At 41.7% G+C, this 16,903-nt stretch overlaps 2 protein-coding genes across 2 annotated transcripts; both read right to left on the reverse strand.

The window, feature by feature from the left end:
* Positions 1–11: 11 nt before the first annotated feature.
* On the reverse strand, positions 12–9,715 carry LOC311267911 (RING finger protein 122). Its single transcript, XM_084371182.1, has 7 exons — positions 9,034–9,715; positions 8,462–8,834; positions 6,001–6,154; positions 3,933–3,975; positions 3,411–3,452; positions 2,682–2,764; positions 12–899 (listed from the first exon to the last, which is right to left on the reverse strand). The coding sequence occupies exons 2-7, from the start codon at positions 8,484–8,486 to the stop codon at positions 779–781; spliced, it is 468 nt and encodes a 155-aa protein (XP_084227308.1). The 5' UTR covers positions 8,487–8,834; positions 9,034–9,715; the 3' UTR covers positions 12–778.
* Positions 9,716–12,848: 3,133 nt separating this feature from the next.
* calhm1b (calcium homeostasis modulator 1b) lies at positions 12,849–15,628 on the reverse strand (the record flags this gene model as incomplete). The annotated part of the gene is made up of 2 exons (XM_084371080.1): positions 12,849–13,358; positions 15,083–15,628. 2 exons carry the CDS (start codon positions 15,626–15,628, stop codon positions 12,849–12,851), a joined length of 1,056 nt encoding a protein of 351 aa, XP_084227206.1.
* Between the last annotated feature and the right edge of the window lie 1,275 nt (positions 15,629–16,903).

Below are 16,903 nucleotides of genomic sequence, written 5' to 3' on the forward strand. Positions count from 1 at the left end.
ATCCAACACCATTACAATACATTACGTGACGTTTTATTTAAAAGCAACAAATACAAAATAACAATATATAGGGACATGTTTACATACAATACATACAGGCAAGACTAGTTTTCTATCAGTCTCTTTAAAAGGAAAGGGCCTGGGACACAATCGGTAACAACATTGTCTACTTAAATCGTCATGGTTGTAATCCCGCTGGTCTTGGTTTCAGCCGGAGGTCAGGGCTACCTCTGACTGCTGGAGCGTTTCACCTACATTGGCAGTATTGAAGATGCATGTGTGGCACAGGGTTATAGGGTGACTGACATGGTTTGTGCTGGCTGTATTGGTAACACCCCTGAGATATTAGAGGTATCCATACTGATCCTGTACTCTGATGTCCTGCTCAATGCCTGAAGTGTTGTTGGTCTCTGGCAGTGCTGCACTAGTCGTCCAGTGACAGTGGCAATGATATCCTGCTCTCTAATGTGGCTCCTTTTTCCTGTCATGTTTTTTGGTGAAAAGTGCAATATGGAAGTAGAACTAGGAGCATTTTTTTTTATGAAAAGGTCCTATGCATCCACTCTCTCCCTGACTGATCTGACCAAATCGTATTTTGGTGCTGTCAATATCCAATTCCCAGCAAGGCATATTGCTCAAAGGTCAGCAGCAGGGCGGCCACTTGGGATCATTATCAACATTTCCTGTGAGATGTCTTAAAGATGACCGCTGTCCATCATCCCTAGTGTATTTAATGTGTGTGTTTTCTCTGTAGGGGGTTTCCTCCGTCACAGCTCCCTCACACCTCCTCTGGGTCCATTGGACCCTCCGCACCCTGGGGAGCGTCTGTGTGGAGCCGGAGGATGGGTTTGTTACACATGGGGCACACGCTGCGGATCTCCAGCCACTTAAGCAGGCACCTACAAAAACAGGAAGATTTAGCTTAAAAGTGCAACCAGGAATAAAATATATAGTGACGCACAAGAAAGAAGTGTTTGAAAAGTTACGTGAAACAGAATTTGAGTTTGTTTTTGTATATTGTGTAGTTTAGTCAATAACTGATCAACTAAGGTCTATTACATTTACTTTGTCACTTGCTCACTACAATGAAGAAATACTGTTTCCACCAATTCACCATAAAGAATAGACATTTGGGGAAATACACTTAGTCTCTTTCCTGCTGTAGATAAGGGGAGGAGTCATGAAAAGGTGTAATTTGTAAGAAATTATACAAATTCGAGGGTAGCTCCAAAATTTTTGGGGCAGCGTAATCGCTAACCGCAGCTCACTGTACTGGACTTTACCCTTTGCTGTAGCAACTAGCTGCTGTTAGCAAGTAGGTTAGTTCGCTAAGCAGACAGGAGTCTGCCTGCAGGGCAGCCTCAGATGATGGATGGAGACACCGCTGTAGACAGGGTTCAGCTCAACAGGCCTCAGACTGGGACCGAACGCAGCCTCCAAGACTGACAGATGGAGGTGATTTACAACAACTCTAACCAGGATTGTGACTTTGGGACTAGAAGACATGTCAGGCGGGTAACGGATGGATGAAAATGGCGTAGAGCGGAAATGTTTTTACATCTAAAACTCTGTGAACTGAGTATTTATTTTGAGCAAACCAGAGGCGATCGTGGAAAGATGGAGTTTCATGACATTTTTGTGGAGTTAAATGAAGGAGTTAATGAGGCAACTAAGCTCATCTTAGTTTGGTAAAAAAACAACAAAAACAAACTTGAATTCAGACTGTACTATTGTATTTCTTTGCTTATGGATGCACCAATATGGAAATTCTGGGTGGATTCCGGTGTTTAGAAACAATTTGGCTACCTATACCTAAAACCGCTACCTATACTGGTTCAGATATTTTAACATTTTTACATTTATTCTCCCTTTTTTGTTAAGGAAACATAAATCCACTTTATAAAAGAATAACTGAACTGTTCAGCTCTTTACTACACTTATCTGTGAATGTGCACAGAGTAAATCCTATAAATGTATAAAACCACCTATCCTTTCTTTTTAAATTGATGTCAAATTTCTTTACATTTTGGTTCATTTTTTATTTTTTTTTTAAATTAGACTAAGCGGCAAACTTGCTTTTACATCTTCCCGCTGAAACGACAGGGAAGGTACAAAGCGTCGACGTTAACGTTATTACGAGACAGGACGCTGGGATTAGCTGGTTGGCATGCTACCTTCAGTAAATATCTCTGCAAAACAACACATTGATACTGTTGTTTCTTCATACTCTGTTGATAATGTTAGCTCATTTTGTGTAACATTTTAAAGTAAGATTCTAGCCTTTAATGAGCGTGAAACCTTGTTTATCCAATCGTAGTCGACACACAGCTATCAGCTAGTTAGCTAGCTAACAGCCTGGGTCTGTCCAAAGGTAAGAAATCCACCTACATTTTACATGTCATGTGTTTAGTCTGTAAAAATGCAGTTAGGCTGTCAGCTAAATAGGAATAGTTGTGGCCTTTCAGGGGTTATGTGCTGAAGGAAGGCGGGAACTTGTGCACTCAGTTTGCCAAGCTAACCAACTGTAGCAAAGTCTGCTGTAGCTTATTTGTTGTGAAGACAGAGGAATGATATCTTTTCTTCTCATCTAACTTTCAGCCAGAAAAGCAAAACATATTTCCCAACACAGACTGATATATTCACATTTATCTATGTGTATTTTCCAGCTTAGTAACACTCACTTCTTGTGAAATGCATGTGAGCAGGGGCACACTCCCAGCTCATCTCTGGTCCTGAATTCTTCCAGACAGACCGCACAGGTTTGCTGCAAGAGCAAAAACAACAACAGCGTTAGTGTTTTATATTTTTTTTGGTTTTTCTTGGCCTCCGTCTCTACTCAATCGTGTTCTTGTATCTCAGACAAGAACATTGCCATTTGTACATTTGAGCAGTAAATTAATTTAATTTGACCTAGATTTAGAGCCAGTGTTTGGAAATCACCCTTTCTTTTTATCTGAACTATATTTCTAGGTAACAGGACTGCTTCAATATGAATTGAACACCAAAATTACTCCTGACCACCATTTCTGCCTTGGAGAAAAATCTTAAAATCTTTATAGGACTCACAAGAGACAGAGAGGAGATCTTTTTGTAATGCATTTTAAATGAGTGCAGTTATTCCTGGAGTCCTAAAATCTGCCACGAGTAGAGAGCCAAGCAGCCTCTCTGACATGACTCCTAAATGTCTGCGTTTGAGCTACGAGATGATTTGAGGACGTCTCCTCTGAGCGCGTGCTGCAAGTTAATCACATCTGACACGAGAAATTGATTAAGCTAACCAACCGAACCCTCCCCGTGTATAATGGGTCGTGTGAGCTTGCTTGGAAGCCTGCTCGTGAATTGTGTACAGCTGCCAGGTTTTAACAAACACTGTGTGATTTGGAAAAGGCTTTGCAGAAAGAGTGACTTACTCCGAGGAGGCTCAGTTTCTTGCTTGCTCCCTTCAGCACCACCTACAGTCGGAAAGGGGACGGGAAGGAGAGAGGCAGTGGGTCACGTGAATGATGTGTCAGCACTATTATGTTGGCAGAAAATCAATGGTGTAAAACAAACACTTGAGATGGGTTCAATGTCCTGATGTGACTGGCTTAAAAATATCTGCACGAGTAGTGTGCCCTCTTTGTTTGGAAATAATCGCATCATTATAAATACAGACAATTCAGACAGCTGCAGCTGGAGTTTAACCTTCCCCGAAGCTGAAAACATTGTCACCAACTGTCACCACACCTACAGCAGCCTGCTACCTGCTGGGTTGACAGTTTTCAATCAGTGTAGGTAATGACACACGGATGGACTCAAGGTCATCTATAAATGGTGGTGTTAGGTTTCACAGTTGACTATCACAGTGTGAAATGCTATAGTAGTATTTATAACCTGCCTCAGAAGCTGGTGTTACATGTTCACCCACAGTGACATCCACCGCAGTGACATACCTCATTGTAGCTGAACTGCTCCCTCGTCCCTTGTTGCTTCAACCTGAGAGAGGAAGAGAGATGACAACATCTGTACAGTGGCAGTGTTGTGACAAATGTAACCTGAGTCAGTGGTTCTCAACCTGCGGGCTGGGAGCCATCCGAGGGTCATCAGGTGAATCTAAGGGCCCGATTAGAGAACTAGCGTCACCTCACGTCACAGGTGTATTGGCCAAAAAGCTGCATTTGAACACCGTAAAGACTATAGCTGATGGTCAACTTGCTTGTGCGTTCTGCGCCCGCTGAGAGGAAATACCTCTCCACACCACCAGGTGGCAGTAGTCTGTATTCGTCAGTCAAAAAGGGAAACGGAAGACTCAGGACTGCGGATATACAAATTGTTGTCAAGACAAAGCAGCATTTTTGACAGTACTCTCTAAAAAGTTGCAAATGGCACTGGCGAAGAGGCGGCGGTGAAAAATAGGGAGACAACTACGCTAACTTGTCTTCTCACGTACTCATTTGCTGAGCTGAACAGCCAATCAGAATGATTTCTCTCATCTGCAGATTCAACTTGCTCAGTGGGCTGAAAAGCTGTCGTCAAGGTTCGACTAGTGCCAACGGTGCTAAAAACTAGAGCCATGGACGCTCACCAATGACCCTCGTGTGTCAGGACCCAGGGGTATACAAGGTGACCGCCCAAGTTTAAAAAAATTCTGTAGTTTTTGTACTTTTCTCCAAACTTCACTTCTTTTTTGTGAATTATTGTACAGCTTTACCTCTCCAGGTTTGTTTAAATAAAGCAATATGGGAAGAATTTATAGACAGATTGTGAACCACTGACTTTAGTTGTCATATTTAGCATTCATCAAACTTGTTTGTAGTTTTTTCACACAATGGATTACATTTTTCTTTTCATCACTGTACAGCCTGACTGATGATGCATTTTTTGAGGCCGTTAATCATGAATATTTGAGCTGACAATGATATGTTTGATTTACATTAACAAAGCAAATTTTTTTTATAAAAGTTGTAAACGCAATACTGACTATATGGAGTTGATACAGCAAACATGTTAGCAAACAGTTGCTTATTTACACACCTAGTAGACATGCAGCAACATTAGCATGCAGTTGGAGTCGTGTTTGTGTCCAGCTGGTGAACGTAGGTCTGATACTCATCCTCCTTGTAGATATTCGTTTGCTCTACCTACTTAGCCAGTCTGGTAGTTAGTTAACTTTCAAGACTGCCTTTCTGCTCTTTGGTTTGAGGTAGGCTTTCACTGATAACAGCTGCGTCTGAAAACTCCACTGATGAGAGCGGTGAGACTGAACCAAAACAGAACACTTGAGCTGAAAGGCACTAAAGCGCTCTGTAGAACTGAGGGATGAACTGCAGAGTTTTGGATAACTCTTTGGGTTTATCATTGCCAACAACCTCTTTCACATTACACAAAGGCTAATCATTTATTTCATTGTTTACATAAGAATGAGGCCAAGATATGCACACGACACAGTTTCACCACAGTTTTTTGAACTAGTGTTCACTTTCCGAACAGAGATGTTATTTCTGTCTCCTGCTCAAGGACTACGGATGCAAATTAGCTTTTAGCTAACTCGGTACAGCTAAGAAGCTGTGCACTGTCCCTGTCAAATAAAATAAATGAATATATAAAATGACATCAAACATATCTTTCTTTCATTTCTGCACTGAAATATATTGTTACCTTATGACCAACATATACAGTACACAGACTGCTGTATATGTTTTTGTTTGCTTTTGTTTCTGCAGCATATGTATCTTGTTTGACTATATACAGCAACTCTGGCACCTCTGCAGAGCAACGCTCCATAAATCTGCATCATGATTGCTGCTGTCGACACATATTAGGATCTTATTACCAAAGTTATTTTAAATGGATTTTGACAGGCTGTGACACTGTGTTGCAATGCTTGTTCAAGCTGCCAGACAATCTCTGACTGGTTTGCCCTCATGCCGTCTGTTTTTGCACTTCCTGTTTTTGTACCTAATTTCTCATTCACATTTTCAGTCACCCAGTCCATTTAACTCCCAAACTTCATCAACCTACCTGAAAAGGTAGCAGCAGAAGATGAGGCTGAGCATGAAGACGAAGAGGCCGATGCCCAGCACAATGACATACACATTGAGCGGAAGGTGATAGATGTCAGACGTCATGCTGCAGTAGTGTTCAGAGCGTTGAGAACCCAAACCACACAGGCATCCTACCAGAGAGAGTTTGCAGATACAGGATACACACTTAACACACATTTAACTGTTTCCTTGTCGGGTTAAGAGTCCACAATGTTCGCTAAATAACAAGTTAATTGATCTTCTTTCTCTATAATTTCTTATATGGATACAAGTGGAGGAGTGAGACTCTGTGGGACTATCACAGCAGTTGACCTCAAAACCTAAATTATGTCTCTCTGTTTTGTTTGTTTACAGCCTCAGTCTTTTAAACTGCATTTTCTTTCTCAAATTAGAGAGCTACTGAAAAAAAACGACAACATCCAGTGTTGCAACTTCATTGTTTACTTTCCCACTAAAACCACCAAAGCTCCCTGAAGATCTACAGTATTCAGTTGTTAGTATTGACAATGCAAGTCTATATTGGTAGCATAAACTTCAGATGCTGCAATTTGTGCAGACAGTTGCACTGTTATGAGTTCAGAGAGGAGTTAAGCTCTTGAGATCTGTGAAAATAATTGTCCTTTGTCATGAACAATGTACCTTTGCTTACTGTTTGCAAGCAATAAAAACTGTATTAAAAATGCACAGTGAAGAGAAAGAGGTGACACTATAATAACCATCATTAATAAACGGTACATTTATAGTTAAACTTGAACAATGAAATGCTTTATAAATCATTTATTAAAGGTGCATTATGTAGTTTTGGGGAAGAAATTTTATATTTTAGTTTTCAAAACTACATATTGCACCTTTAAGTTTATTGTGAAGATACTTCAATAAATACTGTGTGGTTTATCCATAAACATTATTTGTGTTTATAAACCTTTACAGCTGACTTAAAGGGGCGCTGTGTAGTTTTGGAGAAGAAATTCAAACTCAGAATTTTAATATTTACAATATTAATGAGGTGATAATACAAACTCAGAAACATTTATTTTTTCCACTACTGACTAAACAAGCTGTTCTCAGAGGAAAACAAGGTCCCCAGAACACTGTGTGAAGCTAGAAAGGTGGCAGGGTCCGCCAAAAGTCAAACAGTATGAAACTGTGTTGTCCTTTAAGCGCAGTTTATTTGTTCAGTTTATTCAGCCATGAAAACAAAGAGTTTGTTTAGACATAAAAAAATGGGTCACTTCTGATTAAAATTTCTTCACCAAAACTACAAAGTGCACCTTTAATAAATGGTTTGTAAAGCATTTCATTGTTTGTTTACAGTGGAATAACTTATAACCAAAGTGTATTAACTATAACTTTACCATTTGTTAATAATGGTTATTTTAATTTGTTATCCCAAAAGAGGAAAAAAGAGGAATCATGGCAGCAAAGTAGGAGATTGTTGATCATTAACTACAACATAAATCTTTGGCACCACCAGAGGCTTCCTGTGCCACCAGGCCTCTGGATACTAAACCGTACGTAAACGTGATCGCTGCTGTTTGTTTGGCTGCAGGTGTGCCCAGGGAGCTGTGACTGGCACTGTGGTGGCAACTGAAGCGCTCATAGGACTGCGCGTTAATTGGCTGTGAACAAGACAAACATGGAGGACAGACAGCACTTCCGCCACACCACCATCTGTTCCACAGACTCTACAGAGGTGACTGAGAGTGTGTGTGTGTGTGTGTGTGTGTGTGTGACAGCACTGGGGGATGGAACAGTGGGGGTGTCTGTCTGCATGTATTTGTACGACAGAAGTGTGTGTGTGTGTGTGTGTGTGTGTGTGTGTGTGTGTGTGTGTGTGTGCGTGCATGTTGCAGGTGGCGGGGGGCGGAGTATATTAAATAGGATGAACTCTGGGGACTAAAGGACCATTTGGTAAAACAATAGCAGAGGAAGCCCCACTTCCACAGGCCACATGTGTTCCTATTAATTTGCAGCGGGGCTGCTCTTTGCCAGCCTCTAAATGTCCATGTGTGTCTCTTTCGAGTGAATGAATGGGTACAGCTTGCACACTGTGGGGGGTATGGGTTGGATAATTTAACATGGCTGGGGGTTGGGGGGATTTACAAGGGGTTTTAGTGTAGGGAAGTCCTCGGGTAGCATAATGAGAGATGCAGTTATGAACCAGGCACGGGTGCACTGCAGAATCAGTCAACAGTAACAAAACAAGGTTAGCAAATAGAAAATCTTCAGTTTCAGCTGTCAAACAACATGACCTTGAATGTGGATTATTTTAACTGCGGCCTCCACTCCCTCAGTAATGTACCATAACACAACTACATCCATTACACGGATCCCATAAGCTGACAGCCTGCAACTAAGTAGCCAAGTTTATGAGATACAAGCACACGTGCTACCACCTCTTGTGTATTTGGCAGACGGCAGAGAATCCACTCACTTACCGTTACACCATTGGAATGGTTGCATGAAATTTGACTCCCAGGGGCAGCAGCAGTATATTCAGGCCCTGTCAGGAGAAGGCTGGAGGGAAGCCAAGCTTGTGGGCCGCAGCTCTGGACACTGGATCTGTTTCGAGCCTGGACTCAGGCACCCCGGGCTGGATCGCTCTCTTGTTGGGTCGTGGCTTCTCCTCCGAAAACAACCATCAAGATTGTTCAGATTTGCTCAGATTTCCACAAATCCCTGCGAGGTGCGGTTTTGTTGGCTCAGCAGTCTGTGCTGCCCAGCATTCCCAAATCTGGATTAACCACCCCGTGGAAAGATTGGGAGATTTGGGACTGGGGTTTGGACTGGGACCGAAGACCTCATGTGCTCCTGGATCCCAGTGAGAATGATGTCATCACAGGAGGGAGAAGGAGAGACAAAGAAATGTTGTTGAGGAGACATGATTGTTTTTCAGCTGCCTCATACCACCATGTGTTATTCAGGTGTTGTTATTGTGAAAAGCAGAATCTCACTCAGTCACAATGTCATGGAAGAAAACACAGGCTGCTTGGCAACAGGAAATACTTACATTTCCAGCAGAAAAAGGCCTCCTTTGACTTCACTTTCCGTCTGCGGTGTCGTCCCCTCGCCACATTCAATGACAGCCACCGATCAAAATGACAGTTCTTGTCCAGTGAAGGTAATTATCTGGCATTAGTCCGTGCTTTGTCTTCCTCCCAAAGCTGCTTTTTTAACAGAGGATTTTCACAAGTCTCATCCCCCTCTCCTCTCCCCTGTTGTCTCCTCCTCCAGTCCTCTGATCTTGCAGTGGGTATTCCTCCTCAGTGTAGAAGGCAAAGATGTGCTTCCCTCTAAAGCCCAAACAAAGTGAGGACAGCTCCATGCAGTCAACAACACTCCTCTAGCTGGGTTTGGTATTTCGCTGGTGAGTGTGTGTTTGTGTGTCAGTCAGTGCATGTGTGTTTGTGCGTGTGTAGGGGGGGGATCCTACTCTCCCTCTAACCATCTGCTCCTTCAATTGAGAAAAAAAAAAAAACTGAGACAAAGGCTGTGTGTGCGCACGAGTGTGTCTGCGTGTGTCGTGTTTAGTCTCTCCCACCTCCAGCTGGCTTTGTCATGGCAGGCTTCCCCTCTTCCTCTTCCAGTCCTTAATGGTGCTCAGAGTGAGCGAGAACCTGCAATTCGCCTTTCCCTTCCTCCCCTTGCTCTTGCTCTGCTCTGCCTTGGGTTTGTAAACAGATCTGTGCTCATGTGACCAGCCGTTTTGCCTCGCAACTCTCCTCTCCCTCAGCCCTCCCTCGCTGCCTCTGTCCTCCAATCTGCAGGCAGAAGGAAGGCAGAATGAGGCAGACACTGACGAATGGGGCGCCTGCAAGCATGCTGATGTGTGTGTGTGTCTGTGTGTCTGTGTGCGCACACCCCTGTGCATGTATATGTGAGAGGGAGACAAGAGAGACATTTGCAGCAAAGTCAAGGGAGGCCTTGGTCAGTAGCATGCGCATGGCTGATGTCCTGACAACCAAAACAAAGCCATTTGTGTGAAGTGGAGGTCAGCGAAAAGAAGATATGACGCAACCTCAAGTCACCGTTTCCTTCCTTTGCACACACACAGATTGTATTTTAGGAGCTACAGCAGATTTTCATGTTTGGTTTTGTTTGATCTATATATAAACATCATGTCACTCTTTTGCAGAGGAAGGCAGGTAGAGCGGGGAGGAGGGGGTGAGGTGCCTCGGTCGATGGAGTGAAGAGAAGAAGGAAGCAAGATATGAAGGGAAATAACACGAAGAGAAAAAGAGGGAGACGCAGGGAGAAAAATCACAGCCTGGACAAAGACGTCCACCCCCACACCAGCGGCCCTGGCTGCCAATTCGCTGAGGGAGAGAACAGCTGCTGGGCTACTGGGCGAGATGTGAGACGGTCAAGGGGAGTGCTGCTCCACCAATCCCCAGGGGGAGGGAGGGAGAGGCTTCAATGGGACCCGTGCCATTTTCATTCACCCTCCCCTCCTCCCCTCCTGCTCTAGTAATGACATTACTGCTGAACACTGAGGAACAGCTGGATTGACTGCACAGATGCATGAGCACAAACACAGCCCTTAATACACTGCATGCATTGTTGGTTGTTGACAGGTTTCAGAGTCAAAGATGATTGAAGCTACAGGGTTGTGTTGTCATTGAAAGATGGTGTTTTTGGTGACAGCATGCCCTCTTGTGAGTTATGATGAAAACACCATTGTATGCAGAGCTTCCTGAGGACACTCAGTGTATAAAAATGATCCCAGGCTATACATATTCAACTGGAAACATAGAAGACAATTCCCCAGTGCTTCAGAGAACAGGGTTTTACTGGGGAGTGACGAGAGATGCAAATGTTGACCTTGTTTTCTTGGTGACATGTAAATTGTTTTGGCTCTCACAGCTTTTTGTTTTTGCATAAATCATATGTTTGCCTGATTTGAAATACAGTGTCATTGTTGGTTTGTCTGTTCGTGACAAGGTTTGCGGCCTGAAATGTGTTGGCAAAGATTTATAAACTAACATACAAGTGTCCTGATTGACATTATGTCATTTTTTAATGGACTAGTTGATATTTTCACATGATTCTAATAAGACTGATAAACTCTTGTTACATGTGCCAGAATGGATTGTGTCCATTAAACTGTTAAAGGTGCAATGTGTAAGATATGATCAAAATTTTTAGTTTAAAACATTCAAAAAATGAGCTGACATTATCCATGGAAGTTAGCATGGTAGCCACCTAGCCCAGGCCTGTCCTGTCTCGCAATACCACTTTGTTTTAGGGTCAGTAGCTGCATGGCTAGCTGAGCTAACAAGCTAATGGCAGTTAGTAGCTGCAGCCATTGATAGCTACAGCAAATATAAGGTATAGCGAGCAGCAGGTAGCAGTTACAATAGTGATTGTGCCCCCTGTTTGTTTGGAGTGAGTGGCCATATCTTACACCCTGCACCTTTACGCATGAATGTGACATCAAAGTGACACTTTATAATAAACACAATTAATACATAGTGAAGTTATTTCAATGTTAAAAAACAATGGGATGTTTTATAAACTATTTATTAGGCAATTGTTTATTGTAAAGTTGCAACTGATGTTTTAATACTTTGTAAATGGTTAATAAATGCTGTGTAGTCCATCTATAAAACTTATTTGGATGGGAATTATAAAGTTGTAACTGATGTTTATAAACTTTACCACTGCTTAATAGATTATTTATAAACCATCTAATTGTTGTTTTACACTGAAATAACTAAGTAAGTAACTTTAAGTAACTATAAATTTACCATTTATTAACGATAGTTATTATAAAGTGGTACTAAATGACTCTGTTCAAGGTTTGCTTTACAGGGACTACAGTTACGGGATAATGTAGATCCTAAAGTGTAGTGAGACAGTAACGTAAGAGCCAAAAAGTAAGAAAGTCGACCCGGTGATGACAGTTACACTGCAATATTATGCAACGTTAGCTAGCTAGCATAAGCGACATCAATGTTAGCTAACTTTAGTGGGCAACCACTTGATTGGAAAAACAGCTGTGTTATGCTGTGAATGCAGTGGAAGTGGGAGAAAGAGTAAGTGTCTGAACATTATCAATAACACCCCTAAGTTGGCGAACATTACTTAGCATTAGCTCCTTTAAACTTCTGGTCATACCAGATCAAGTACGGCTGTATCAGCAAAACTGTTTTTTTTTTTTATTCCACATGGATTCAACTTTTGATTTTCTTTTTAACTCTTATAATAATTACATAGGCTCACTTTAAAACAAGGAGTGCATGGAGCTTTCTTCTTTGCTCAAATTACCCATATTAACACTTTCTGTTTTATACCCTGGGAAAAATTATGATGGCCCCGCAGTAGAGGGCAACACAAACATTCAGTTGTGCTGTCATCAATGAGAACGCTCTACTTCTGTAACCCCAGAATTGACAGACTTCAGATTGTTGCCCTCAGAGAGCTGTCTTTTCTCTAATTCATGACTAGTAGATAAAACATAGTTGTGGCAACAGTTATAACAACAGGTTTCAGGCCACATCCGGTCCTAGACATCTTCTCAGTAAACTGACCTGTATGTGAACCAGAAATATGTAGAAAACTCAGTTTTTTCCATTTTGTGTTTATTATGTTCAAGTATTTTACCATCAATGGAAGTATATATTGCACTAAATTCAGTTTATATTAGTTTACATGTTCTATGCATTGATGTAAAATCATATTAAATAGATCACAATATTATATTTCTAACTCACTTCGACAAAAGACTAAACTGCTTATAGAAACAAAATGAAACCATGAAATAATATTTATGTCTGAAAGTTAAAGAAGGGCCAATTCAAGCTTCTCTTTGTCCTTTTGAGCTCTTCAGACCTTACTATAATACACCGCCCATTCCTTTTTCGCCACCTCATGGGTGTGCCCGTTTACAAACCCATTTGCTGCTCCATTGGCCTCTCCATTCAGTTTACCATTCAATTCATCTATTTTCTCCTTTCTCAGTGCCAGAGCTGGTTTACAGGTGTGCCAGTTCCACAAAACTTTATTCATATCATCCTGGGCCCTGATGCCCAGGAGCTTTTCTTCATCACTTTTCTTCTTATCGTCGTCTTCATCGTCGCTTCCGTCTCTGCTGGAGCGATGGTGGTGGTAGCTGTGCATCTCCCCGCTGATGTTCTCAAAGTACTGTTGGATGCAAACCTTGGCAAAGCTCTTGGCGTGCTCCTTGCAGGTCTCATCGAACATCTTGCGCTCGATGTCAATGTAGTGAGACCAGTACTTGGTCTTTAGAAAGGCGGCTTGAGTAAAGCACGGTCGGATAGCTCGGATCAGGAAGGCCGTGAAGGTCATCATGAGCAAAAACATCCATCCACATGCCTGCAAAACATAGACGATATCAAATATGTTGGTGTAGCAGATACAGTAGATCATTTTGAGCACCTAGAGATGAACTAAATCTAGACAACAAAGAACTGGATTGAGAATCTGGTTGATCTTGACACCTTCAGCCTGTCTCACCAACACTCACATACTGTATGTTTTGTGTTTGTGTACTGCAGGTACAAAAGTAGTGGAAGTCAGGTAGTCCAAAATGTGATCTTAAAAAGCACATCCAGGAGCTTCCTGACAGTTTCATAGCTCATTAACAGAATCTGTACATCAATAGACTTTTCTAGAGACATTACTTTTAAGCCTGTATAATTGCCCTACGGCTGATCAAAGACCTAAATAACAGTGTGGGTGTTTTTGGATGGATTGAAATAGGTCCCAGTTCCATGAATAATAAATTTAGAGGCTTATCTATCCCTCTAATAAGCGAACAGGAAAGCTTCTGTGAGCTCAAAGTGCAAAGCTGGAGTCGGCTGGGGAGATTTAAGTTCACCACAGTTTTTGAGGAATAAAGCAAGGAAATTTAAACATGCCTAGTCATCATATCCTTGTTATGAAAAACTCCTCACTAAAAATGTCCCAACTTTTGGCCACACTACTTTATATTTGATCTGCCTACCAAAGATTTAAATATTGATTAACTTTACATTACAAATGAAACGATATTTCTGTTTTGCGATTATATCATCCACCGATTTCATCACAGATTACCAGTGAGAACATGACCAGTGTCTTCAATGGGCCTTGTCATGTCATTTTGACATGTCATAGTAGGACTTACCATAACATTAATGATGGCCCCAGTAAGTCATGACAGTGTGACAGTGAGCCAGCATGCATCACATGCATTAAAACTCTGAACCTGAAGCAGTTCAATGGTTCAGCCATGGTTAGATTTAATATTTTTCCCACTTTTCACACACTGACATGTCAAAATAAGATCCATTTGACACCAATGACAACTTGCTCACATTAAAGGGGCTTTTTATCTGCCATTTGTGAGCAGAGTGTAACGTAACATGAAAAAAGACACCTTCCCCGTCTCTCGTGGTTGATTATACAAGCCTGTGGAAGATTTGTATGAGTTTAATGCTGCTAGACTGGGGACTTCTTTATGAAGGACTCTGTTTTTTCCGTGACAGTCCCAAGGACGTAACTATATGCACATTCCTCGTCTCAGCGCCTCTCTCTGCTATGCTAACAGAGAGCAACAGTAGCTAACCTTAGTTTAAAAATGGAGTTCGCTGACATAAACTAACGACCAACACAACACAGAAGTTCCACAGAGCCCCTTTAAGTGTTCTTGTTACCGTCTAAGTAAACAGTCTAGCCATGTTGTCAGGGTTAGCTAGCCTGCCTCACTGATCCCCGATTAAACTAACCATGCTAACTTATAGCTAAAAGCAGTAGCCACCTCTATCCAGATTTCTTGTCACATTTTGACCAGAGTTCCTCCTGTGTTGTTAAACTGCTCAACCAACATCATTAGTGGCCATCTACCGACCATCTGTGATATCGGTGTCTGCACAGAGCCCAAAGGATAGTGAAAGACCACACATGGCCCAGCCCCAGTCTGGCAAAAGATACAGAAGTATCCACTGTCGTACCTTGAACCTTAAACTGATGTTTGGTCTTTAATTTCAAAGACAATAGGTGACAATACTACTATCACCTATTGACCTCTTAGTTTAATACTAAAATCAGCTGGCTACCTGTGATATACACTTGATGTATCGGGATGCTGCCACTCTTATTTCCTGATGCTCAAAAAGGTCTTTGCATGGAATCCTTGCCAGCAGTTTTATCTTCTCCGTCTCTGACATCCCCGTCAAAAGACTGTAGTTCCCAAACCTGTCAATGTCCAAGTTGATGCTGAAAGCGCAGAGGAAGCTCTTCCCATCCATTAGAGTGACAGACACCCACACTGCAGGTGCTATCAAGGACCTCTGTGTGATCGAACAAAACATGTAGCGAAGGATCGTTGGGTCCTTCCTCCGTTTCCCTGTGGGTCTCTTCCACTCTTCTGCTAGCACCGACACGTTATTGTTCAATACAAAACCTAACATAAAAAACCATATAGGTGGAAGGATAAGCAGTCCGATCCCGTAGGTGTAGTTGTACTCTGGCATACAGGGGCAGCTGAACTCAAAGGCAGAGTACATCTGGGCACTAGCTAGTGCCATGATACCACAGATCCCATTCATGAAAGACTCCTGGTTGGATTGGAGGAACTGGAACATCATACGAAACTTATCCATCTTGAGAGTTGTTTTAGATCTTTGGGTCAGATGGAATTAAATCTGTGAAAAAACATACAGTAGTTCAATAAGTGAAAAAGTGTTAGCAGTCGCTCCATTAAGTGCCCTTCCAGTGGACAAAATAAAATAAAGTGCCCTCTCTTCACGTTAAATATATCACAACACTCTGCACTGCCCAATAAATGTGGTGCCCTTTTGTATTTTTCTTGCCCCTGCCCCTCACACATCCTGAGTCCGCCACTGTCATCAGTTATAAATGTTGATAACTCGTTAATAAAGACTGCTTACAATAATCCAAGTAGATGTAGATGCCACTGTTTTCCAGAAATTTGGAGACTCAACAGCCAGAGAAATTTTTCATAACTTGGATATTCAAAAGCTGTTCTAATTAAGGGTTTATTACTCTTCTATAAAGCATTAGTAAATGAGTTATTAACATTATTAAGGCCACGGAAAACACTTTCAAAGGGGTACTTTAATAAAAAGGAGTAAAGTCTAATATGCTCACAGTAAACATTGTGAACTTTTCTAAAGCTTTTATGCAGGAATATCCCAGTATCTTCAGTTTTATAACGAGATCACAAAGGCATGTGAGGCATCCATAGATTTTGATCAGGAATCAACAGCACACAAACACACACACTTACCTATTGTCTTCAGCGTGGATGAACGAAAGTGGAGGAAAAACTCATATGACGACAGTGTCCACAGCAAATAACTTGTAGTTCTTCATAAAGTTTGGAGGCATTTTAGCTCGGACCGACTGAAAGGTGTTTCTCGAACTCTCTGAGGTGATGTTCAAACCTGACCACATCATCTGTCATCATGCCCCTCCCTTTGCAGGTGTTTAGCGTGATGTAACAAAAGATTCTCAGTCAACACACTCTTACTCTCAAAAGTAAACCTGCGACATTACTTGGAAAACACTGAGAATACACTCCTTTCAAAATTCATGTTAATGTTTATTCTTACTTGTATGGACGTATGGTCGTGTTAACTCTAGTGACCTGAACCCAGGGGATGAAGTGTTGTTCAGCTGTAGTCAGAACAATCCAGACATGCAAAAATGGACTCATTCAAATTTGTGTGGCTTTGGCTGAAAAATTTGGTTGTTACCTAAGAGATGTGGGTTGATTCTGTTTCCACTTGTTTAATCAGGACCAAATAAAATACGGGACAATTGATTATCACAGGAAAAATATTATAATTGTTAGTTATTTCTTAACTGTATTTCCCTCAGCCCTTTGAACTGCACTGCAGCCGCTGAGTGAGGCC

Source organism: Pagrus pagrus (assembly GCF_965226575.1).
Source record: "Pagrus pagrus genome assembly, chromosome: 2".
NCBI classification, from domain to species: Eukaryota; Metazoa; Chordata; class Actinopteri; order Spariformes; family Sparidae; genus Pagrus; species Pagrus pagrus.